Source organism: Aspergillus tubingensis (assembly GCF_013340325.1).
Source record: "Aspergillus tubingensis WU-2223L DNA, scaffold_6, whole genome shotgun sequence".
Taxonomy (NCBI): domain Eukaryota; kingdom Fungi; phylum Ascomycota; class Eurotiomycetes; order Eurotiales; family Aspergillaceae; genus Aspergillus; species Aspergillus tubingensis.
The window spans coordinates 648,879-672,310 of record NW_023336280.1 but is presented as its reverse complement, the minus strand read 5'-3'; the positions used below and the strand labels follow the sequence as shown (position 1 = coordinate 672,310).

The 23,432-nt window shown below is 50.3% G+C and overlaps 11 protein-coding genes across 11 annotated transcripts; 8 read left to right on the top strand and 3 right to left on the bottom strand.

Annotated features, from left to right (window-relative positions):
* Window positions 1–1,618: 1,618 nt before the first annotated feature.
* On the top strand, window positions 1,619–4,417 carry AtWU_03999 (DnaJ domain protein; the record flags this gene model as incomplete). Its single annotated transcript, XM_035499110.1, has 3 exons — window positions 1,619–2,807; window positions 2,930–3,011; window positions 3,067–4,417. 3 exons carry the CDS (start codon window positions 1,619–1,621, stop codon window positions 4,415–4,417), a joined length of 2,622 nt encoding a protein of 873 aa, XP_035355003.1.
* A 736-nt stretch (window positions 4,418–5,153) lies between these two features.
* On the bottom strand, window positions 5,154–5,674 carry AtWU_03998 (ELO family; the record flags this gene model as incomplete). The annotated part of the gene is made up of 2 exons (XM_035499109.1): window positions 5,154–5,489; window positions 5,588–5,674. The coding sequence occupies 2 exons, from the start codon at window positions 5,672–5,674 to the stop codon at window positions 5,154–5,156; spliced, it is 423 nt and encodes a 140-aa protein (XP_035355002.1).
* Window positions 5,675–7,834: 2,160 nt separating this feature from the next.
* Window positions 7,835–9,341, top strand: adB (adenylosuccinate synthase ADE12; the record flags this gene model as incomplete). Its single annotated transcript, XM_035499108.1, has 4 exons — window positions 7,835–7,877; window positions 7,985–8,053; window positions 8,106–8,557; window positions 8,631–9,341. The coding sequence occupies 4 exons, from the start codon at window positions 7,835–7,837 to the stop codon at window positions 9,339–9,341; spliced, it is 1,275 nt and encodes a 424-aa protein (XP_035355001.1).
* A 735-nt stretch (window positions 9,342–10,076) lies between these two features.
* On the top strand, window positions 10,077–10,985 carry AtWU_03996 (CybS family protein; the record flags this gene model as incomplete). The annotated part of the gene is made up of 5 exons (XM_035499107.1): window positions 10,077–10,209; window positions 10,285–10,302; window positions 10,458–10,524; window positions 10,616–10,735; window positions 10,820–10,985. The coding sequence occupies 5 exons, from the start codon at window positions 10,077–10,079 to the stop codon at window positions 10,983–10,985; spliced, it is 504 nt and encodes a 167-aa protein (XP_035355000.1).
* A 272-nt stretch (window positions 10,986–11,257) lies between these two features.
* On the bottom strand, window positions 11,258–12,118 carry AtWU_03995 (nucleotide diphosphatase; the record flags this gene model as incomplete). The annotated part of the gene is made up of 1 exon (XM_035499106.1): window positions 11,258–12,118. One exon carries the CDS (start codon window positions 12,116–12,118, stop codon window positions 11,258–11,260), a length of 861 nt encoding a protein of 286 aa, XP_035354999.1.
* Window positions 12,119–12,879: 761 nt separating this feature from the next.
* AtWU_03994 (helix-loop-helix DNA-binding domain protein) lies at window positions 12,880–13,317 on the bottom strand (the record flags this gene model as incomplete). The annotated part of the gene is made up of 1 exon (XM_035499105.1): window positions 12,880–13,317. The coding sequence occupies one exon, from the start codon at window positions 13,315–13,317 to the stop codon at window positions 12,880–12,882; it is 438 nt and encodes a 145-aa protein (XP_035354998.1).
* A 672-nt stretch (window positions 13,318–13,989) lies between these two features.
* Window positions 13,990–14,841, top strand: AtWU_03993 (uncharacterized protein; the record flags this gene model as incomplete). Its single annotated transcript, XM_035499104.1, has 2 exons — window positions 13,990–14,110; window positions 14,171–14,841. 2 exons carry the CDS (start codon window positions 13,990–13,992, stop codon window positions 14,839–14,841), a joined length of 792 nt encoding a protein of 263 aa, XP_035354997.1.
* A 2,671-nt stretch (window positions 14,842–17,512) lies between these two features.
* On the top strand, window positions 17,513–18,678 carry AtWU_03992 (uncharacterized protein; the record flags this gene model as incomplete). Its single annotated transcript, XM_035499103.1, has 3 exons — window positions 17,513–17,624; window positions 17,826–17,906; window positions 17,957–18,678. 3 exons carry the CDS (start codon window positions 17,513–17,515, stop codon window positions 18,676–18,678), a joined length of 915 nt encoding a protein of 304 aa, XP_035354996.1.
* A 135-nt stretch (window positions 18,679–18,813) lies between these two features.
* On the top strand, window positions 18,814–19,764 carry AtWU_03991 (eukaryotic glutathione synthase, ATP binding domain family protein; the record flags this gene model as incomplete). Its single annotated transcript, XM_035499102.1, has 2 exons — window positions 18,814–19,566; window positions 19,621–19,764. The coding sequence occupies 2 exons, from the start codon at window positions 18,814–18,816 to the stop codon at window positions 19,762–19,764; spliced, it is 897 nt and encodes a 298-aa protein (XP_035354995.1).
* Window positions 19,765–20,839: 1,075 nt separating this feature from the next.
* AtWU_03990 (laccase TilA) lies at window positions 20,840–21,536 on the top strand (the record flags this gene model as incomplete). Its single annotated transcript, XM_035499101.1, has 2 exons — window positions 20,840–21,109; window positions 21,171–21,536. 2 exons carry the CDS (start codon window positions 20,840–20,842, stop codon window positions 21,534–21,536), a joined length of 636 nt encoding a protein of 211 aa, XP_035354994.1.
* A 726-nt stretch (window positions 21,537–22,262) lies between these two features.
* AtWU_03989 (SDR family NAD(P)-dependent oxidoreductase) lies at window positions 22,263–23,261 on the top strand (the record flags this gene model as incomplete). The annotated part of the gene is made up of 4 exons (XM_035499100.1): window positions 22,263–22,305; window positions 22,378–22,753; window positions 22,830–23,180; window positions 23,243–23,261. 4 exons carry the CDS (start codon window positions 22,263–22,265, stop codon window positions 23,259–23,261), a joined length of 789 nt encoding a protein of 262 aa, XP_035354993.1.
* Window positions 23,262–23,432: the final 171 nt, after the last annotated feature.

Below are 23,432 nucleotides of genomic sequence, written 5' to 3'. Positions count from 1 at the left end.
TGTCTACAGTGTTATTCACCCAGAGCTCTTTATTTATAATCTGCACACCGCTACAAAAATATCAAGTAGTAGTCAGTAGTGTAGTGTGAAGAATACCACCTAATGAATCACAAAATAGATATTACTCGAGCCCAAAGCCCTACACAATTCTAACCCTCCCTAACTAATACCTAATATCTAACTATGCCTCTAAACCTTATCCGAAATGACGTTTTACTTTACATTTAGTGGCTGTTTCATCAGGCGGAGAAAAAAAGCAGGGCCCAAGACATAGTCCACCCTACTAAGAGTAACTATCCACCTATCTCGTAAGTTTGAATCCTAATCCACACCTTAAAGGTAAATGTGCCCAGCCGAGAGCAAAGGTGAGGCCAACGTGGATGGAACCATATTGGGCAGCAAGAAGTTAGTTAGTTTGTCCCCAGTCAGTTACTTAGTTAGTTAGTCACTAGTAGTTAGTAGTAATCCGCTCGCTTTGAGTTGGCCGCGGCACTAAAGTAGCCTGACTAACTAGTTAATTAGTTAACTAGTGTTAGTTGAGTAAAGCGATCGGGGATCATTCTTGGGTTTCTTTTGGTGTTAAGATGATATTCATCTTGTTGGCGCTGTAGGATGAGGTGGTATGTATGGAGAGGGTTGGAGCGGTTTGAGTTTGGGCACTTAGTAGTGGCGATTTTGATAGTCAGTATATAGTGTTAGGTAGATAAGGGTCTCATAGAGGGATGTTCAATTGTTTCATTCATCACAAGAAATGTAGGTAGATGCGTTGGAGATGCTGTAAGACTTGCCAATCCAGATCGCAAGTGGGGAAAGCACCAACTGGCATTTGAAACTGGCGGGCCAATCGGCGGGGCGCTTGGGCCACGCGAACCTGAGAAAAGTGGAAGCAAAGCAATCCCATCCATCCATCTGCATCTCTCTTTCTTGAGGCTGCCAGCTCTTTTTGTTTCCTCACCGGTCTTGCCTTGTCTTGTCGTCTCTCTTTTATTTCCCCTCCCTTCTTCTTTTGTTCTCTTTCTCTCTCCCTCTTCTTTCTTTCCTTGTGGGATCAACTACATTCTGGGAAAGACTGTGAAAGTGGGATCATGTGGTATTGCGCAGCCTATTAAGAGGGGGAAAAACTAAGCTGGATTTCGAGTGGAGCTCTCCATAATCAAAACACTCTTCTCACCCGGCAACGCTTCCAGTATTAGTTTGACGTTGCAACACAGGTGATTTTTTTTCCCCAATTTGCTTCAATTTTATTTCCCTCGTGTCTGCTACAAATTGTTTAAGCTTATTACCCATGCTAACCAACCAGGAAATGCCAGCGAAACGGTGAAACCCTCGCTCCTTGCTGTACTCCCCGCAACCCTTCGGTTTCCGGCTTCGATCGTTCGCTCGATCCTTGCGGGCACCTCGAATTTTCTCCTGCTCTTCTCACCATTGGACGTTGATTCTGCTTCTCTGCCGGTCTGCTCTTCTTCGCCACGCCTGTTCCTTTCCCTTCTTCTCAGCCCGACCTGCAGTGCCGTTCCTTCCTCGTGATAGGTCATGTGTACAACACGATTGAACCTTGGCGCGACGATAGTGGTACACTCTCATTTTAAGTGATTCGGGAACCCGTCACTCTCTCAAAATGGTCAAGGCGGACGTGCGGAGGGATTACTACGCCGACCTGGGTCTGACCCCGAGCGCGGAAACAGAGGAGATCAAAAGACAGTTTCGCAAGCTAGCGCTCAAATACCATCCGGATAGAAACCCCGGGAAAGAGTTGGAGTTCATCTCCAAGTTCCAGGCGATTCAGGCAGCCAATGAGATTCTCAGTGACCCTCAGCAACGACTGAAATATGACACGGATCGCTTGCGCGCCGGTTACGGCAAGCTCTACGGCCCTCCCAAAGCCAATACCGCTCGAAAGGCACCTCCGAATCCCTACGCATCCCCATATACTCCGAAACCTCAGCCTCCGAAGACCCGTCCCCAGTCTTTTCATCATAGTCCATCTGCTGGCGCTCAACGCTATGCTAGCTACGCGCGAGCGGCCCCGAAACAGGCATGGGAGAAGAGGCCAGATGAAGGGCAAACACGAGCCGACGCTTACAGAGGGTTCCAGGAGATGAAGGGCAATGCTATGCCGGGTGGCTGGTCTTCTTTTGACCCCCGCACCGGTTATGCTGGCACTCCACCTAGGCCTAACGGGCAGTCTCCGAGGCCTAAATCTGCCTACGAGTACTTCAAGAAATCCCCCAAACCGACGAGTCCCGAGCCGACTCGGACGCAGTCCGCAAAGAAGAAGCAAGGATTCGCCCCGCGCGCTGCTGGCGGCGATGAGCCCATGGCCGCCAATACTTCTGCGTATACGAGCGTTCCCCGGGCTGAGCGCTCGCAAACGCCAAATTCGTTTTACGCTCCGGCTCCCTCACCCACGGCTAGGAAATCGGCAGCAGCCGCGCAACATCGGGCAGAGAACACAAGTACCCCAGACATTGAACGAGTGAGAAGCAGATATGCCACCGCTGGCGGAGAGCGCACATTTTTCTCGAGTGCCGGGCTTGGACGCTCTGCTAGCATGCGCGATTCGACGGCGAGTCCTCAACCCCGTCCCAGGACCAACCCACCTAGCCCCACTCCTCCGGAGAGTGGCAGACACCGGAGCGCTAGTCCCAAGTTGAAGAAGGATAACCGAAATTATACATCTACAAGCTCGAGTGATTCGGAGGATGATGACTTCTTGGCGCGCAAGCCCAAGGCGGTCCCTAAAAGCCGGCTTCGTGCCCATAAGAAGTTCAGCGACTTCCACACTGAGAAGAGTCGTAAGACAACTGGTAAGCGATATCATCAGGAAGAATTAGTCTACCGCCCGCGGTTAAAAACCTTAAAAGAGTAGCTGGGCAGCCGAGTTGGTGGATGAGGATAGAATCTAGTTGCTAACGAAGACCTTCTTAAGGCCTTGACTCTGAGAAACCCAGTCCACCCAAGAATGTATTCGATACATCTGCATTCTTTGGCGACGGGAGTCCCCTAAAAGCGTATGTTGAACTATACCCATCAATAGGTCATAAGTTAACTGGTTTACGTGTATAGCTCCGGCGCCTCTAATGCGGACGCACATACCCCGAACAGGAGTTTCAAGAGCAGCAGCCATGAGCAGCTCCGTCAGCCGTTCTTTGCCCGGAGCTGGGAAGGCACAGACTTCTTTGGTGCGGCGCAGTCGGACAAGGAGTCGCAAGATTCACGCGCGCGCGGTCGAAGTGCAAACCGAGATATCTTTGGTCAAACAGCGGGCTCTACGGGTGCCTCAAACCCCAAATCGCCGCGCTCAGAGTCCGCGACTTCCCAACAACCCACGCCTTTCGCCCAGGCGAAGTTCTCTGCCGATGCATGGATCGAGGAGCTGCGAAAGGCGAACATCTCGTGGGCCGTTCCGACCGCTGACAACGCCAAGCAAGCACAGCCAACTGCCTCACAGCGCCAGAAGAGTCCCCGGAAGCAAACCAGGCCTGGTGCTAAACCCCGGCCCACTGCCCAAGCCAGTGTGACTACTGAAGCTGAAGAAGCCGGGTCCACCATCAATGGAGAGACTACTCAAGAGCCAGCCAAGACCGATACTGCCGATGTAGAAGCTATGGACGTCGACGATGTTCCGCCTGTCAACACCACCGCACCAGCTGCAGAGCCAGAGAAGACCAAGGAAGACGAGGTCAAGGAAGATCAGCCCAAGGAAGACCCAGCGAAGGCAATGCCCCCACCGAAGATGAGGCCAACCTCCAGGAAAGGAAAGGTCCATCACACGAAGTCATTTGACTTTTCCAACCTCACCAGCACGATGCCCTTCACACCGACCAGCAATGGCGGCATTGACGACCTGCAAGACATCCAAGCCAACCTCCCATTCGAGTCCCGCCCCAACGTCCCGAGGACAACAATGCGCGATGTCCGAGCTCGCCAATTAGTCTGTCCGAACCCACCAAAGCGACCAACTGCACCAGAACTAGTCCCCATCAGCGCAGGGTCCCAGCAACTTGGTCTCCCTCGAGCAGCATGGGAGCGCTACGCCGCAGAAATGAACACATACATGCGCGAATGGAACACCTTCAACCGCCGTATCCTGCGCCACTTCAACGCGCGCCAAGAAGCCATCGAGACAGGAATGGCCCCGAACTGGATCAGCGCCGTTGGAGACTCCGCGCGTCTCAAAGTAGACGCCCCGGACCAGGACGACGAAGACGACACCAAAAAGGCTGATGGCAATGAAAGCGACGATAGCATGGTAGCCGGCAGCGGGAAAGCCGGATTCAGCGCCTACTTGCGCGGACTGGATGAAGACGCCAAGGTCATGAAGCATTGGGAAGTCGCGAGGGAAATGCACAGAGAGTGTATTCTTAAGCTGGGGGAGATGCGCGAGTGGATTTTAAATGGGGGGAAGTTGGTATAGGCGATTAGAGGTGCATGAGCTTGAGTATAGCTCTACAGAGGCGTTTTAGAGACGGCCGAGTATTATTGATACTACTACTATTGATTGCATTGGGTATGGGCGTTGGCGTTATATTGCTTACTTACTACTTACTACTGAGGCATTTGGAAGACGGGAACACATACATGTATCATAGTCTATCGTGGTCATGAATTCGTTTGATATTGGATAGAGAGTATAATAACGGGTTGTCATCTCATCCCTTGTCTCTTCACGCCTCGAAATCCTACATACTGTTTTCCACTTAGTTAGTAGCAGGTCGCAGCATACTGCCACACTATATCAATTGTACCATCTACTGTCTTCACATATCATGTACCGAAGTCTGAAAGTGTTGAATCTACCTACCAGGTAATTTCAACGATGTCTCACGATTACTTGTCAATCTTGTAGTAGTAGGTATATATGAAAGACTAAATAGATAATTTCATTCTCAGTACTTACTACTCTAAATGGTACTCATTGAATCGAGACATTCGGTATTAGCACTACTACTACTACTACTACTACTACTACTACTACTACTACTACTACTACTAGAATGTAGTAAAAGATTGCGCAGCAAAACTAACCGTGATGTGGTTTCCTCATCCATACTCAGTCACTAGACATGGTGAAGACTCCATACTGTAGTTAGCGCATTCAGGAGGCTTAGGATGCTCTTCGCAATAAATAGTTCACTCTCTACCCCGTCTTTTCATTCCATCTTCCCCTTCCCAGTAGACAAATACGAACGGATAAATAGCCGAACAAACATATAGATCAGAGGCCCAAGATACAAGCCCCCCAACAGCAGCGCGCCCAAATGATCTGGTTTATGGAGACAGGGGAGCACAGTGTGCTGCATTTCAGCGCGGAGATCATCATCCCCGCCAACTGAGATGCGCGCATGCGGTGCATCATACGAAACGAACAGATAGCTCAAACCCAGGGTATACCCAATGGTAAACTGGGCAATCTGTACAGCCGTCAATGTCCGCTTCAGGCGGATGGGGATTGCTATTTTCATTGTCCGGAGAGCGTAGTATAGATACTGCATGATTACCGGGTTCTCCCTGGTTAGCACTAGTATATGTCTGTAGAGATACAATGTATCGAGCAGCAGCAGTATTGATGAGCTTATGGACTGACCATTAATGCATGAACACCGCTATTCAGCAGTGCAGCCACCAAGCAGTGAGGCGACGTCGAACGCATGAGCGCCCATGAACCGACCATGACTCCGGAATGGTGGTATGTTTGTAAGAAGGTGCTTTCTTTCCCCTTCAGGATCAGAATCATCGTGTCCGTTACCTCGTAAAACTTGGACATGTACATGGCCCAGCAGAAATATCCCACGCCTTTCTGCCATAAGCCATCACCATTCTCAGTATCCCATACAGCGGCAGTGACGTTTGGCACGCTGGTATAAAGAGTGGGCCTTCCTTCAATGTGACATAATGTCGCAGCCACATGCACAGAATATGATTCTTGCTTTATGGACGGTAGGTGTATGTAGACTGTTGAGAGCAATCCGCAAGATACCCAGGCAGAGAATATCGAGAGACCAATGTTATGGAAAAGCACGAGGTAGTGAAAGAAGCGAGTCTGACTCAGTCGCCATGGCTTGTTTCGTCTTTTGCGATTGATGGAGTTGAGATATATGATGATTAGGACATATGAGCTCGCAAAGATGGTTGGGAATGCGATATGTAGAGGATAGTCATACACCTCGGCAGATATGTTGAGTGGCCTACTCCAGGATCTTTTTGCATCTGCTGGACGGAAAATTGGGTTGTGATGGATGGATAGGAATTGGATAAGATTAACTGGTGGTAGAGAAAAGTGCAGAGATAGAGAGTTGTTCATTCTGGAGTTGTGGAGAGACTCGAGGGAAGGCTGCAGTACCTTCCTCTTCGAGTTGGACCACCTGGGACATGGCTCCTTCTTTAATATGCTTTACTAGTAGACAAGGGAAAGACGGAACATTCTTTGCCATCTAGGTTAGTTGTATGAATGCTGCTGTCAACGCTTGGAATCATCACGGCATGGTGTACGAACAATCAGCAGCAGCAATAATTCCAGATAACCTGTTGATTATATCCATGATTCGGCTTTATTTCTATTTTATAGTAGTATATATCATCTTGTTAATTACCGCACAGTATAAATCCTCACTTTTCGCTATTGTAAAATCAGTGACGAAAGTAGAGCACGTAGCAATGTAGCGTTCCTCGGGTGCTACTTTTATTGTGTACATCTCTGGCCAACCTCATGCCCGTGTAACCACTTGCATCCCCACTATCTACTGTGATGTGTAAACATTCGAAGTCTCACAAAAAAAATGCCTGTGAAAGTCTTCGAGTAGCATGTTCTAGTGCCGGGGGTCTGCATAAGGTAATGTCGTCCTGTCTTTAACATTCCGGAATGGATGTCTTCGCCATGCCCATTCATATGTCCTCCTTGTACCGTCCATCATCATAGCACTATACTTACTTAGCCAACTCACATCAATTGCTATTGTATAGATCTTGTATCAAACCCTCCCTAGTGTCTCTCCTCTCTGGAGGTGAGGGTCTCTAGCCGAAGTAGGCAATAATAACACACCTCTGCCGAGATCACCTGACTCAAAATGCCTCCAAATTGCCTAGCTTAGGGGTACGTAGGGCACTAATCTTCAATAGGCAATGGTGTATTGTGCCGTCCAATACCGCATCCGACCGACCCCGCCGCGGGGAACGAGCACCGGTACCGGCAATACGGAGACCCTAAGAAAGAAGTCATGGGGAGGAAGCGGGAAACACCGAAAGGCCCGCCCAACAACCGGATTTGAGGGTAACGGTATGGTAAGCAAGTAAGTAAAAGGAAATGGATTAGTAGTAGGAATCACTCATGGCTATCGTTTAGTTACTCTGTATAGTAAACTGTGGCTCTGCCTCTCTTGTCTCACCGAGTTCGTCCCGGCCCCCGCCGCTGGCTGAACTTGACTGCCCGCCCGCCCATATATCATTCTTTGCCTCCGCAGCCAGTTCCCCTCCGCTGGTTCTTTTTTCGGCTTTTGGATTTTGACGGTCGCGAGGTTTTTCTACGGAACCTACGTTGCTGCTCCAGTCACTGCAGATTATCTACACAAGATTTGTCTCAGTGTGCTTTAATTGATCTTTACTTCTATCCTATCCTCTTCTACTTCACTCTATTAGAGATTGTTGCTGCTGCTCTCTTGAGATCAGTGACTCATTTCATCCCGCATTCAGTGCCCCGCGTTGCCGTTCGATCTTGACTGACTATTTGTGTCTTCTTGCTTCGCACGCACACCAAACACATCTACCGCTGGGTAAATTCGCAATTGAGCTGCTTAATTGAGATATATTTCGTGGCTTCACATTCAATTCGATAATCATGGGTGTCACAATTGTTCTGGGTAGTCAGTGGGGTGATGAAGGTGGGTTGTCATCCTATTTACATGGCAGTTCACAGGTCGATTCGAATCGATTGATCGATCGATTGGAATGACAAAATTTGGGCATGGCTGATTTATTGCGATTGCAGGAAAGGGAAAGATTACCGACATGCTTGCGCAGGAGGCTACGCTTTGCTGCCGTGCCGCTGGCGGCCACAGTAAGTCTTTCCTCTTCTCTCTTCGGAGAATAATGTTTAATGGAATGGATAGATGCCGGTCACACTATCGTCCACGGTGACAAGACCTACGACTTCCACATCCTTCCCTCCGGTCTTGTCTCCCCCGCCTGTGTCAACCTGATTGGCGCCGGTACCGTGGTGCACGTCCCTAGTTTCTTCAAGGAGTTGGCCTCTCTGGAGGACAAGGGTCTGGAGGGCGCTGGAAAGCGCATCTTCATCTCCGACCGTGCGCACGTCTGCTTGGACCTTCACTCCGTCGTGGATGGCCTGGAAGAGGCCAAGCTGGGCGGTCGCAAGGTCGGTACTACCGGCAAGGGTATCGGTCCCTGCTACAGTGACAAGGCCGCCCGTCGCGGTATCCGTGTTGGTGAGATTCTCGACGAGGCTCTCTTCGAGCGTAAGCTGCGCTCTTTGGACGCCGGCTACCGCGCTAGATTCGGCGAGCTGGAATACAACGTTGAGGAGGAACTTGCTCGTTTCAAGGTAGGATGACCTTTCCCTCGCCATGTATTGTTGGTCTCGGAAGCACCTTTCCAGGAGCATCTAACAAAACCAGGATTACCGTCAACGCTTGGGCCCCTACATCGTCGATCAATTGGCCTTCCTTCAGAAGTACAAGGACGCCCCCAACACCCTCGTTGAGGGCGCCAACGCTCTCATGCTGGACCTGGACCACGGCACTTACCCCTTCGTGACCTCCTCGTCCACCGGTCTGGGCGGTGCCGTCCAGGCCCTCTCTCTCAACCCCACCAGCATCAGCTCCATCATCGGTGTCGTCAAGGCCTACACCACCCGTGTCGGCTCGGGTCCTTTCCCCAGTGAGCAGCTGAACGAATTCGGCGACAAGCTGCAGGGCGTGGGTAAGGAGTTCGGTGTCACCACCGGCCGTAGACGTCGTTGCGGTTGGTTCGACATGGTTCTGTGCCGTTACTCCCAAGCTATCAACCACTACACCGCTCTCAACCTGACCAAGCTGGACGTGCTCGATGACTTTGACGAGATCAAGGTCGGTGTCGCGTACATTCTGCCCGACGGCACCCGCACGGAGAACACGATGCCCGCCGATCCGGAAGTCCTGGAGAAGGTCCAGGTCGAGTATGTCACCCTCCCCGGCTGGAAGAGCAACACCATGGGTGTGAAGAAGTACGAGGACCTGCCTGCCAATGCTCGCGCGTATATCGAGTACATTGAGCGCGGGTTGGGCGGTGTTCCCGTCAAGTGGATCGGTACTGGTCCGGCTCGTGACCACATGATCTGCCGCGAGTAAAAGTGGTTGCTAGATACCGTTCATGACAAAAGGTTTGTGTTTTCTTCTTCATTGTGTTTGTTTATAATATCCAAAGACCCGGTGCAATCGGGATGGCTTCGTATGCAATGTGTATATGGATGATGTGATAACTGGCTCATTAGAGGTAGACGATGGTTGGGTATAGAGTACAGTTCGGAATTTACTTGTTATCTTCAAAGATGTAGCTGCTTTATAGTTAATAGTTGTATTCCATAATGCAGGTACCACGGTTCCAGCATCCTCCAACGTCTATCATCTCTCCTTGCGTGTAGTCTAACTCAGTGTCGGCAATCGGGTACGGTAGTAATGCCTTAGGCATGAACCACATGAGTTTCCTATCGAGTCGTCTAGCACAACGAGACCTTAGACAACAAATCCAAGTAAAGAAAGTAATTACCACAGCCTCAAAGATCACAAATCGGTCCTAAGCCCTACATAACCCCTTCGCACTGTCATACTGTGGTAGAATGATGATAGATACCTTTGCCGGCACATCGGCCATTTTCGGCTGGGCGGAGCACCCTCCACCAATCAGAGGCACGACAATATGATGACCGTATTCCCGATCGGACTCCCGAGGTTCCATTCTCAACTTCAGTTCACCTTTGCATCTGTCACTTGCTGTGCTTGTGTCTATCTAGCGCTGAGCATCGCGGTCACCACACCTCCCACCTCCTCCACTCCACTCCCTACAGCAAAAGCACATCCTGCAAAATGGCCTCCATCGCGCGCCAGTCTTCTCCCCTCCTCCGGTCGGCGTTCCGCGCTCCCTTCGCGACTAAGAATGTCGCGCAGGTTGTGGCTTTCCATGCTTCCGCTAAGAAGCAGATCTTGCCTCCTTTGCCTCGTGAGTTTGTCTATATATGAGTTGGATGCGATTGGATATTCTGGATGAGTTATGCTAATGGGTTGGTCGTTGCAGAGACTATTCAGGGAACGAGTACGTGATTTCTCCGGTTGCTCGGTTATTGGTTTTGGTTTTTGTCTACGGGAATTCGATATTCGGGATATCGATGTTGCTTGGACAGCCATGATCGAACTTGAAGGGCCGATATGCATAAAATGTCTGGAATATGCTCTGACAGCTCGACGCAGTGAACGACCCCGCTCCCATCCCCAAGTCTCACCCTACCGAGGGTAGCTACCACTGGACTTTCGAGAGGTGCGTTTACCCTCTAGTTTGATATCCATCGGATATACATGGATGGTTCGAAGGATTGATGAACAGGGGATATGAAAACTAACGATAATAGAATCGTCTCTGCCGGTCTCGTCCCTCTCTGCATTGCTCCCTTCGCTGCTGGTTCCATGAGCCCCGTCATGGACGCCGTCCTCTGCTCCGCTATCGTGGTTCACTCTCACATTGGTTTCCAGTACGTCTTTCCTCCCTCTCTTTGCCTTTATTAAGCCCCCCCGCGCGCGTGTGGAATCTAAGACTAGAGACTAATAAATAACAGCGCCTCCATCACCGACTACTTCCCTACTCGCCGTGTCCCCAAGACCCACACCTTCATGATCTGGCTGCTCCGCGCGTTCACCCTCAGCACGGCCGTCGGTCTGTACGAGTTCGAGACGAACGACGTTGGTGTGACGGAGGCTCTCCGCCGGGTGTGGAACGCATAGACTCCTAGGGATGTGTGTTGTTTTGTGATATGGTTTTAGTTTTTATTACTGCTTGTGGTTTGTTTTGGGCGTATGTGCCGCTCTCTGCCTCTGTGTACATGTTCTGATTCCTATATTTTGGCTCATCGAGCTATAAAAGATGTACTTTGAAATATACCTTTACTTTTTCTATCATCATCACTATATACATAGATACCCGTCCCCATTCCATCAATCCCTCAAATCCAAACTACTACTCCATATTATACTCATACTATAAGATTACTCCTCAACTACTCCTCCCCCTCCCCCTCCCCCTCCTCATCACTCCCCCCCTCCCCATCCAACAAATCCTCATCATCCGCCCTAACCACCACCTTCTCCATTAACCAAAGCGCCTTCTTCAACGGCAACCCCACAACATTATCAAACCCGCCCTCAATCCTCTCCACAAGAATACTCCCCAACCCCTGAATCCCATACCCACCCGCCTTATCCGCGCCCTCCCTCGTCCTCACATACGCCAAAATAACCTCATCACTAACCCCCTGATCAAACCACACCTTCGTCTCCTCCAGACAACTCTCCAACGCATAACCCGGCACCCTCGCACTCGCCAACGGCGTCATCGCCACAAGCGCCGTATACACCTTATGTTCCCCCGCATCCCTCAACCCCTTCAACATCGCGATGTGATGCGCCTCGCTCCGCGGCTTCTCTAATATACTCCCCGTGGAAGTGTCCACGATGACGGTGTCCGCTGCTAGAATGAATGGGTCGCCTTTCGGCGAGTCGATTTCCTGCGCGTACACGGCTTGTGCCTTTTGCGTGGCGGTTTGGAGGACGTATTCGAAGGGGGGGAGCGTCTTGGGTAGGTCTTCGGGGGTGTTGGAGGGGATTATTTCCATGTTTGGGAGGGAGAGGAGGGAGAGGATTTGTCGACGGCGTGGGGAGGATGAGGCCAGGATGAAGCGCTTTGAGCGTAGGTGGGTTAGGATTGGGAGGGAGAGCGGGGGTGGGCGGGGGAGTAGGGAGGCGCGTTTTTGGTGGTTGGGTTGGTTGGTGGTGCTGGTGTTGCTGGTGGTGTAGGCTGGTGGGGGGTCGTCGGATTCGGGCTCCGTTTGGGAGAGGAGGGATTGTTTGCTGTCGGACATTTTGGGATTGTCCCCTTTTGGGTTGGGTGGGAGGTTGGTTGGTGGTAGGAAAGGTATCTTAAGTGAGGTGTTGGGTATGTGCCAGTCGTGATGGGGGTATGGTGGTGGTGTTGAATTTGATAGACGGGCGGTGAGACTCGGCAGTTGTGATAATGCAGATAGTAGATAGATACGAGATAGTGATACGAGTTGGGCGTGCATGTGATGGTGGTCCATGCTGCATGTTTATTGCTAGGTTTGTAGTATGTTGAGTATTGGGGATTAAGGTTAAGCTTAATGCTTCAGGAGAGTTGGTGTGGTACAGATTGTCTCCCTGCATATGGTTTCGTTTATACTGTCTACTCCATATGGAAAGCTGCATGACAGTAATTACCAATTCCAGTCTGGCTTCAACATGTAGTATCTGCTAACTAAATAACTGAACTCATAATGCCGCCAATGTATATATGCAGCAGTGCAACAATCTCAACAGTAACATTCAGGACCTTCTCATCCCTATATACCAAATACAACGCCATCCCGCCTCAAGACCCTAGGCCGAGAAGCCTCCGTAGAGGCCAAAATGAAATTACCACAACCATCGCCCATTGCAATTGCACAATATCACCACTACCAACCAACCGGTCAAGACCCAGCGCCGGACTTTTTCCTTTCCAAATATCATTTAAGAGTCGCGTGACGCATGTTGCATAGTCTCATCCACCGCAAAAGCAAGTCATAATCATCATCAACAACAGCATGCCGCTCGGACCTCGGCAGCATCAGTTGCGAAACGAATCATCAATGCGCCCTCCACGACGCTCAATCTCCGCAATCAATTCCTGTCGTTCCTGCAGCTGAAGCTGGATAAAGTCCACCGTCTTGCGAAGCACGATACTCTCACTGCGACCCTGGCCCTCCAAGCCAGGCACCAGCTCGGTCAATCGATCGAAGCCCTCCCGAATTGCGGCGCGGCGTTTCTGCTCCGAAGCAATGTGGTTATTCTTCTTTTCCTGCTCGGTGAGCCGCGGCTTGTCCTTGTCTTGTGCGTTGGCCGCTGAAGAGGCCGAGGCGGGCTTGGAGGAGTTGCCGGTGGGTGTGGTGGATGGGGAACGGTCGTCGCGATCGTCGGAATGAGTGGTTGCGCCGCCGGGCAGGGGAGAGTAGGATGGTTCTGAAGAGCTGGAAGCCAGGGAGGCAGGAGGTCGTGCAGATGGCATCGTGGTTCTTCTGGGAGTATATAGGAGTGGACGAGAGAATGCGATTGTTGTCGTTCATACAGCGACTATCATGTGCTTCTTGCTGGGGTGGGATTTTCATGTGACAACCAAACAGGGTAGTTCTGCGGGGAAGAGAAGAGCAGAGAAGAAAACAAAGAAACAACAACAATACAGATGTGAAAGAGAGAGACTGAGTGGGAGATAATGAACGAAGATTATGAAGAGATATGTAAAGAGAAAGGAGACAAGACTAGAGATTCATTGCAGACTCCAGCTCATTAGGGGGGAACGAACTTGCTGGGTTTCTGGACCAATGGAGCGGAGGTCCATAAATGGGAACCGCGATCGACTTGGAGCGGAGTGTACCATTTGAGGGATTAAGATCACCGCCAACTGGCCAGTCCCTGGATCGCGGCCTCACCCGCGTAACGTCATCGATCGTTCAGGTTGCTTCTAGATTCCTTCAGATACCTTCTTCTCCTGCACCTCCCCATTATATTGTCTCCATTCTGCCTCCACCAATTCTAGAGATACAATTAGGCCTAGAAGCCTACTCTGAGGTCGCGTCCTCTCGGTCTTCGTTCTTCCAAATTGATCGACTCGATCTATGACTTCACACTAGCGCTGTTTCACTATTACTTAGATACCCCGATCGGAGATAAACGCCACAACATGACTAGTCACGAGCATCTCCGCGGCTCCTGTCAATGTGGGAGAAATCAATATCAGATCCGACTTCCCGACGACATAACTGACCATGCCCACGTTTACTTGGACACCGGCCGAGACAATCGTACGTCACCCTTCACCTAATATATACTTCAAATAGTAGCACTGACCACAAAATGGACAGGAAGATTCCACGCAGCTCCGCTGACAGCCTGGCTTCGAGTCCCTCTAACCTGGTACCAATCTCATACTCAATCCTACTTCCCAGATGAAACACACAGCACCATCCGTCGCATCTTCTCCCCGCACCATGCGCCACATACCCAGCGGGTCTTCTGCGGCTACTGCGGCACGCCACTCACATTCTGGAGCGAGGATCCGCGTGAAGAAGCAGACTACATGTCTGTGTCGATAGGAAGTTTGTTTGGCGATGGCCAGCGCATGTTAGAGGACTTGGAGCTGTTGCCTCCGGAATCGCCTCCCCATTCGTCTGATGAAGAGAGGGAAACAGAAGAGGAAGAAGTGGAGCCTGTGAAGAGAAAGGAAAAGGTTGTTGTTAGTCCGGCTACTGCGCAACAAGACACCCGCTCGTCAGATGTGGTCATTCCATCTGGGTCGGCGGTCTCACGGAGTTACAGACATGGCACACTGGGCGGGATCCCGTGGTTCGAAGAGATGGTGGAGGGCAGTCGACTGGGGAGGATGATGAAGACTAGGCGTGGCGTAGGGGTAAGTGATGATAAGTCTACGAGCTTTGAGTGGGAGATTAGCGAGTGGACGAGCGATAGTACGCAGGCGGCGGGGAAACGAAAGCGCGGTCATCATACTAATGTGGAGGATATCGAATCTACTTAGAGAGTTGATGGTCGATGTCTAATCTGGAGTCTGGAGGCGACTCGTTGTGTACTTAGTTGTTGAAGACCCTCTCAAATAAGATTATATCATAATTTGACTGTAAAGAGCAGAGATGTTATCTCAACTAATTCACGAAGCATGACAGTAGATGCATGTTCGTCCTGCACACAGATCGCTGGTTCACTGCATCCAAACCTAACAGGTGAACAGCAATCACACCAACAAGCCCATTAACCAGTAGATAGATTCAAATCACACCCCAAATTAACTCTGTGAGAACCATTCCCCAGGCGCGCCTCCCGTCACTGCAAAGCTTCCTATTCGGGAATCGCCTCGCCTAAGTTGCCGTATCTTCACAAAAGTGAAGGACAAGTTTGCCTACCTTGCACAACAAAAAACACTGAGAATCCTAATTCTCTCTTTCTCTCCTCTTCTCGAAGCCATGGAGGGTGATTGTGGCCCTTGTCCAGTCACCCTCCATGTCTTTATTCCGTTGTTCAAGTATCAAAGCTCTGGTTAGGGCATGTTGTTCTGGTTCTCTTTGAACTGGACGGGAACAGCATATCTCGGTGCTGGTGACGCGTCGTCACACAGGCGTACAGGCAAGGTTGCTTTGTGCAGAAGGGTATCTGCTGTGTAGGTTTTTGCTGGATAGCTTAAGCCTTGTTCTGCCAAACTAGGATGATCACTAACCATGATAATAGGTTGGCTGCATATGCACTCATGTTGACTTTGGATTCTTCTAGGCTGGACAGACAATATCCCAGATCGATGTTGTCTCTAATAGCCCTGATGGAGAGACTTGTGTCCTAAGTCCAAGAGAGGAGTCCAGGCTGGGGAGCAAGCAACCCCAGTGATGACAACCACCTAATGTGTCTGCTTGCATTATGCCCCGTGTCTGGAGCCCTAAGAACTCAATGCATCAGACAGCATGGACCACGTATAGATCACCAATGTCTAGCCCCTGGTGTGGAAACTGCCAGCTCTGTGTCATATGTTGCCATGCACCTTTGATCCCCAGCTTATGATAGCGTGTCGGACACGAAGGAATGAGGAATCCGTGGAGTAACTGTTGCTCGAAGTGGAATATCAAAGCCAAGTCAGTCGAAGCCTAGTCAAAGCGCAACAATAAATACGCACCGAGACTTAGTACTGCAGGTCCCTGAGACGGAAGCTATCGTCAGTTAAACTCATTATGTCCGGGAGCATTCTGAAAAGCAACAAGATTGGCAGCCTATGACATACAATGATCAGCCAGTCTTCAATGTCAAGATAAAATATTGGCTTAGCTGTCGTGCAGGTTTCCTGCCATAGAGGCCCGGTTATTGGGAATGACGCCAAAGGCAAACAGATTTCGAGTTGGCTAACCTAGGACGTCCAGACATTTCCGTTTTGCAGAACGGATGCTGTCAAGTTCCGACTCCCATGGTTAGTCAAAGAAGTACTGTCCATGACCACAGAGTATATGAGTGGAAGCAAGTGCAGTCTGAGATCTCTCTACCTTGTGGGTCTTTCTGTCTTTTATAGCCTGCCAGGAGCATATACATGCAACCTGGTAGCCAGTCTGGGCCTAGTCACCTGGTATCAGAGACCATTACGGCAGCACACCATACCCTCCCGGTGAATGCTGCGGACAGCCCTCTTGATGCTTGTTTCTTGCCGTCAATCTTACGCTCTCCTGTCTTGTCTTTTTGCAGGGAACACAGCTTTCGTTTGCTCCTTGACCAAACTGAGCAGGAGATGTCTTTTTGACTGATTCCCCTTGCCCGGCCAACACTCGCTTCTCCCACATTCTCTTCCGCTTCGTCTACTTTCGTTTCTCAGGCATCTTCAATAGCTTCTTCTGCTTCATCTTGCAGCTTCAGGTTTCCCTGTACTTGTTGATAAGCGCGTACATCAAGCTCTTCTGTCTGCTTGCTTGCTTTGGAAGATCAAGAACATCTAGCATCTCGTCTTCTCTTCTCATCTCTCGCGTCGTGTTCTGTCTTCTTGAGACTTTAACACACAAATTCCCTCACTACACTTCCTGTTTTCTTTACAACACGCTGAAGGTTGCGTTCATCGTCCGCTGTTCTCGTCTTCCCCTCTCGTCTACATCTCCTCTTAAGAACAACATCATCATAATTGCTTCTTACTGCTATCCCTCTTATTCTCATCTTCAGGAAAGCAGAGATACTCTCGCTGAGATACCAAGCATTCTGTGTAAAGACACAGAGTTACGTGTTTTGAGACTACTTCAATCTCTTCTACTTCTCTTTTCAAGAAGAACATCAGCATACTTCCTCTTTTCCCCTTTCATCCGCGTGTTCAAGACAGTCGAATACTCTTGTCGAGGCCTTCATCTTTCTCTTCTACGGACACAGAGTAACGTGTCTCATACTACAAACTTCTCTATGCATCTCTTCTGAAGAACACCAACATCATACGTGCTTGTTATTTCTTCCCCTCTCATTTTGATCCCAGAAACAGTTGAGATACCCTTGTGCCATCAGTTCTCTCTCCTACAGACACAGAGTTACGCGTTCTGAAACTACATCTCTCTCATATCGTCACATCCTTCGAGGGTCTTCTGCTACAGACACAGTAAAGTGTTCTGAAACTACACATCTCTTCTCGTTTCACTTCCAATCTTCATCTGTGTTTGATACACTCAACATCTCATATCTCCACTATGTCCTTCAACACGAAGAACATTTCTTTCAGATCTCCCCTTGAGGAAATTATCTCTCCTGCTGAGAACACCAGGGCCACGGGCCGTGAGGATGGTCGTCGGGAGATCAGAGGTAAGAATTGTCTTTTGATTTTGTGTTGTCGAAAGTAGGATGTGGTGTCTTCTGTGGGAAGCACTTACGATGGGACATGGCGTCGGTGGTTGTGAGCCTAGTATATTCGTGCCTGAGCTTATGTTCTACGCATCAATGACCGAGCTGTCCTAGCACAAAGGTGTTTCACATTCTTACTGCTCTGTGCTAATTACTTTCTAGGAGCCACACGGAGTGGTTACCCATACACCCGGGATATCAACCCGGCTCAGACGATCGCTTATCCATCGCCGTATAACCCTAGTAGGTACGGGCTGTCGGATCATGCAACACTCATGCTAACCTACAAAAAGATGATTCTACTTTCTGGCGGGACGCAGGAGTAAACAAATATACCGCCTTGCATTCCCACCCAGTCCACCCACTTCATATCCCCAGCGGATACACTCAGAACGTTGGCGCAGGACTCGAGTCGTATTCGCCACAAGGGACGCGTGCAAGCTATGAGCCGCGTAGTGCTATCCCCACTGCTGTAGACAGGCGCCAGGCATTAGCCGAGGAACTTGCTGGAGGTGCTCAGGTAGCAGAGGTGTCTTGCATGCCTCACTACCAACCTCTAATCGAAAGAGCTCGCAATGCACCAGGCTGGGATGACGACCAGCGCGAAAACCGCACTCCTCTCACGCAGCGAGTAACTCGTCTGCCACATGGCCCAACTCTGAAAATCGCATCTGCGGCCGACGAGATCATTTTGGGAACAGGCAAAAGTAACCCGAACTATGCCGTTACCGAATTGTCGGACCCCGCGAAACTTCGGTATGTTGACAGGCCAGTGTCAACCGAGCAAACAAGCAGCGAAGACGACGAATACTCTTCCGACTACTCGCCAACCACCCTCCCCCCAATCACCAAAGATGTCGACCGACCCCCCATCCCCCCTAGAAACGCCACAAGAAGCGGGGTTGGGGGCCAGGCACGACACAACAAACCAAAGCCAGCGCCCGAAAACCAGACAGAGCTCTTTTTCGAAGATGCACATGCGGGCGATGAGCCGCCACTCACGCCACGCCAATAATACATCGAGAGACCGTCTTCTTCCGGCGCTGGTACACGCAACCAAACGACCACACTAGTGAGAGCAGGAGACTTGACCATCACTTTGTCGGAGCCTGTCAGCCCTTTCCGTGCCCCTATATCTCGCAATACCTCAATGCCAGAGGTCACGGAGGGCGCCACAGCTCACGATAGGTTTCCACCACGATCAGTCTCTCTCCAGCCACTGCGAGGTCTCCCAGCCGAAATCGATAGCCACGGACCTCATACGACCTTCGATGAGATCATCCCGCCCGTCTCAAATGCAACTGCCCGGAAGGCCTTTAGCCTCCGTAGTATCTTGCAGAAGGCTCGGGGCGGAGAGAAGAGTCGTGTGGGCCGAGCTACCAAATCGAACTCGCGAAGCAGCAGTAGCGGTGCCGGCAAGACGGCTTTCAAGGGCAGGAAGTTTGGGAAGAACGCACGCAACCCAACGACTTCGCTTGGAGCTATATCAACGCCGATAGTTGTGCCTACTCCCTCATTGTTGCAGCAACTTGGAAGGAACCACATCGACCTTAGCCCAAGTCAAGACACTCCTGCATATCTTCAGCAGGCAGTGTCGACACCGTTCAAGCCCGCCACTCCGGAATCACCGAACCGCCATGCTCCGCCAACATCGTTTGCCACGCACAATATGAATGCCATGGCTGGGCATCACGAAACCCTGACCATGCCTCCACTTCCTCTGTCTCGCCCTACAGAACTTCGCAGACCAGAGGGAAACGCAACTAGTGATGCAGGAGTGCAGACCGAACCATCCGCCAACGGTTCGGCCTGGACCTGCGCACACTTCGATGCACTCAGTGAATCCGTCTGCAGAAAAGTCCGAGAAGCGAACACAAGTGCACAAAGAGACCAGTACCTTGAGGTAAGTCTTTCAACACTGTCCAGATCTTGTACAGATGACTGATAATGTAGATAGATGGCTCTTGAAGTTCAGAAGCTGCTCGTCGACTACCAGCGGTTGGGAGAGGTTGTTGAAGACACTTCTAAGTTCCTCAACCAGAAGATGATAGAAAGGAAGTCGATCGAGACCAAGCTTCGAGCTATGATGGAGGAGTCATAGGTTAGATTTTGCCTTCTGCTAATCAGTGTGTGAGCCAATTGAGCATAAGTGAAGGATATTTCCAGTCAGACTTACCAACAATATGTGGTATAGTTCCTTCCCTTGTCCCTCTTTTCCTTATTCTGTTTCGTTGCCGCCCCACACCTTGCTGAGGTGGGCAGAGAAGAAAGAAGATCATGAAAGGGAAAGAATGGAATTATGTCAAAGATTTGACAACCCAACTGCTGTGGCCTTGGTATTCATTCGTAGCTTTCTCATGTCCTCTTCATAACCTGATCCTAGTTCTGGTTCGTGTCTTCTCTACTACTGTTCATTATCCGAGTTCAGATAATATGACAGAAGTGGTCTTTGAAAGAACGGTAATTCCACTGAAAACACTAAGAACTAGGAATGTGAGCTGACGTACTTGAAGATGTCGATAAGGAACATACCTGACGCGAAATGATGATCTGGTGCATGACCACTCAGCCTGACCGGCGCCTGCCGGTCAGGCTGAGGCGTAGTAGACGGAGATGTAGAAACAAAGGCAGTGTGCGATCTGGGAAGAATTTCACAGGGGCGCGACCAACACAAGCGAGAAGTAGGCGCCTCAGGCGCGATGTTCGCATGGTGAATGAGCAATCGAATGAATGAGAGTGACTCGCCACACTCATCTGGTGCAGACAAGCTCTTTCTCTTTCGCTTCTTTCTCTACCGCAACAAAGCATCGCACTCTCCTTTGTTACATCGACACCCCGGCCAGGTTCCTTCCCTACGTACGCCCCCGAGTCTGACTTGACGCTGGTAGGGTCAAGTAAACTACTAGGTGAGTTTGTTCAGCTCCCTTAACAGTATCGGGTCGACTGTCTTGACCTCTACCATCTTTCGTTCCTTCCATTGTACTGCATCCTCACGATATACACGTCTGCTCACTATCACTTACACTATGATCTTTCCCCTGAGACTTGAGATCGAGCCTGAGATTCGCAGAACAGCTTCAGTGCCCACTTATCCTTCTGTTGAGCGCCTTGATGATACGCTACGCATGCTTGAGATGCTGACTCTCTCTTGATACCAGGGTCTTATCGAAGCCATCATGGCCAATCACACCAATAGAAGACGAGGAAACCGCAGACAACAGGAGGAGCCCTGCCAGCCAAGTCTGTATTGTGATCCGTCGACTATGCGTCAGAACACCTTTGGTCCTGAGCTCCCTGCCGTTGCTAGTGCATCTGTGCATAACACTTTCTGCCCTAATCTGCCTCAGGCAAGCCATCTCGCCATGCGATTGGATCACCAGCAGAAGGAGATGGAGAACTGGAACAGAATGCAAATGGAACAGTTCCGTTTTCCAGGCCCTCAGCCGGTGAGTATTCTCGAACTCGAATAATCATGTAGAGAAAGCTTCTAACAAGCGCTCTTTCAAGATGTATGAGGCACCTGGTCTAGCTCCTAATGGACCTCCACTCAGCCCTGAAACTCGTGCTATGTCACCAATGTACACCATGCCACCAATGCACTACGCACCCTACGCTTTGCCTGCCACTGGGCCCCTGATTGTGGGATCAGTGCAGCCCGGAATCTCTGGAGAAGGTGAAAGATTCCAGGGCCTCAATGCAGGGGCGAGCGGGAACACCAGAAACTGCTACCCCAGCTCTACTCTTCGTGGAGATGCACCTGAGTTCGTCCCGAAAGCGAAACGCCAAGTGAATGAGGCCCAGCGTTTGGTCCCAAATGCCAATACCGTGTTCATTGTCAGTAGCACCGGTCAACACATGATGCGAGGACGGTGAGACTTTGGCGACCTTTTCCGGATAATACACTGCGTTGTTATTGTCTTTTGGAGATGCCGAGGGCTTGCTTTGCTATTTTCACACTCACTTAGCTTTCACCTTTGAGACAGACTTCATAAACATTGGAGCAACATGGAAAGCTGGATCTCAGGATTGGGTCTCTCTTACCTGCTGTTTTTACTTGTGGTTCGTCTTCGGTAGAAGCTCAATCGGCTGGGTGCTCTCGCTTACGTGGGACTCTCATGGCTTCATTTCTGCTAGATAGATATCAGCTAATCGGAATGCTAATGAGAATATTACACCCGCTCTGGTTCTGGACCGTGACCTTTGACCTGATAAAGGATTGGCTGCATACCCTCCGGCTATATCTGCCACTTTGGGAATGACATGCTGGTTTGACTTGATTCCTTAGAGAGGTAAACTGCTTGTCCAATGGTTACTTGAGTATTGCCGCTACCATTCAGCAAAAGTGATCTTATCAGGCTGAAACTATAGCCCCAGTACCGGTTCTATCCCTGTAATCTACGTAGACAGACAACGAATGATAAAGATCCCGACGACTGTCACACGGGATGGCTTGTCACACCCCCAGATCAAGCTGAAGGCTTCTTTTGCAGGCCGTCTAACATTACCACTTCATCTTTGAATAATTTGAGATCAGTTTATCACTCAAACATACTTTCATTCATCCCACTTCAAACCAGAAATACCGTCACAATCTCAACAATGATGCTCGAAGGAGTCGCATTCATCACCGGTGCCGCATCAGGTCCATACTATCACCTACCCATCCCACTTCACTCCTCAAAGCAAACCAAAATAACCTAATACTCTACAACAGGCATCGGAAAAGCCACCGCCTATGCTCTCGCCCGACACGGCGTCCGCCAGCTCGCTATCGCTGATGTTAACTTCGCTGTGACACAGGAAATAGCCCAGGACATCGAGGCCCGCTTCAGTGGAGTGAGAGCGCTCCCGCTGTGCATTGACGTGACCGATCCGGTCTCTATCCACGAGGCTGTATCAGAGACGGTGAAGCAATTCGAGAGGATCGATTATGCGGTCAATAGTGCTGGGATTGCTGGGTCGATGGCGTATTCGGGGGATCATGATATCAAGGATTGGGAGAAGACGTTGGGGGTCAATTTGCATGGGGTGTGGATGTCGAGTCGGGAGGAGATTAAGGTTATGATGGGGCAGGAGAAGAGGGGTGATAGGTGAGGTTTTTAGTTTCCCTTGGAATTGGGATGATGAGGATGGGGTTTGGTCAGTGCTAATGTGTGATGTGTGCAGTCCCCGTTCATCACGAGGTGTCATTGTCAATGTGGCATCTGCATATGGTCTTGTTGCGACGCCGGTCAATATACCCATCGTTTCTTATACGGCTGCGAAACATGGTGTGGTTGGGATGACCAAGGCTGATGCTATTGTCTACGCGCCTCTGGGGATCCGGATTAATGCTATCTGTCCTGGTTATGTTCAGACACCGATGATCGATCAGATGCCTGATGAAGTGATGCAGAAGGAAGTGGCGAGAGTCCCCGTGGGGAGATTGGCGGATGCAGAGGAAATTGCGGACACGATTACGTTCATGTTGTCGCCGATGAGTAGCTATATGTATGGGTCTGCGTTGGTGGTGGATGGGTAGGTCGTTCTTTTCTTTTCTTGGAGGCTTTGCTGGATGGGTTTTGTGCTGACGATTATAGGGGATTTATTGCGCAGTAAGATGGGGATCGCGTGTGGGCGTTTGCTGTTGTGTATGTGGATGTGTAGCCTAAGAGGGAGAGTTGGCGCTGGCTCAGACCCTCGGCTGTTATTGCCATTCTGCTCGGCTATCGGGAATGCATGCATGATGTCCAATAGTGTTGATGATGCCAATGCACAGCTGACACTTCC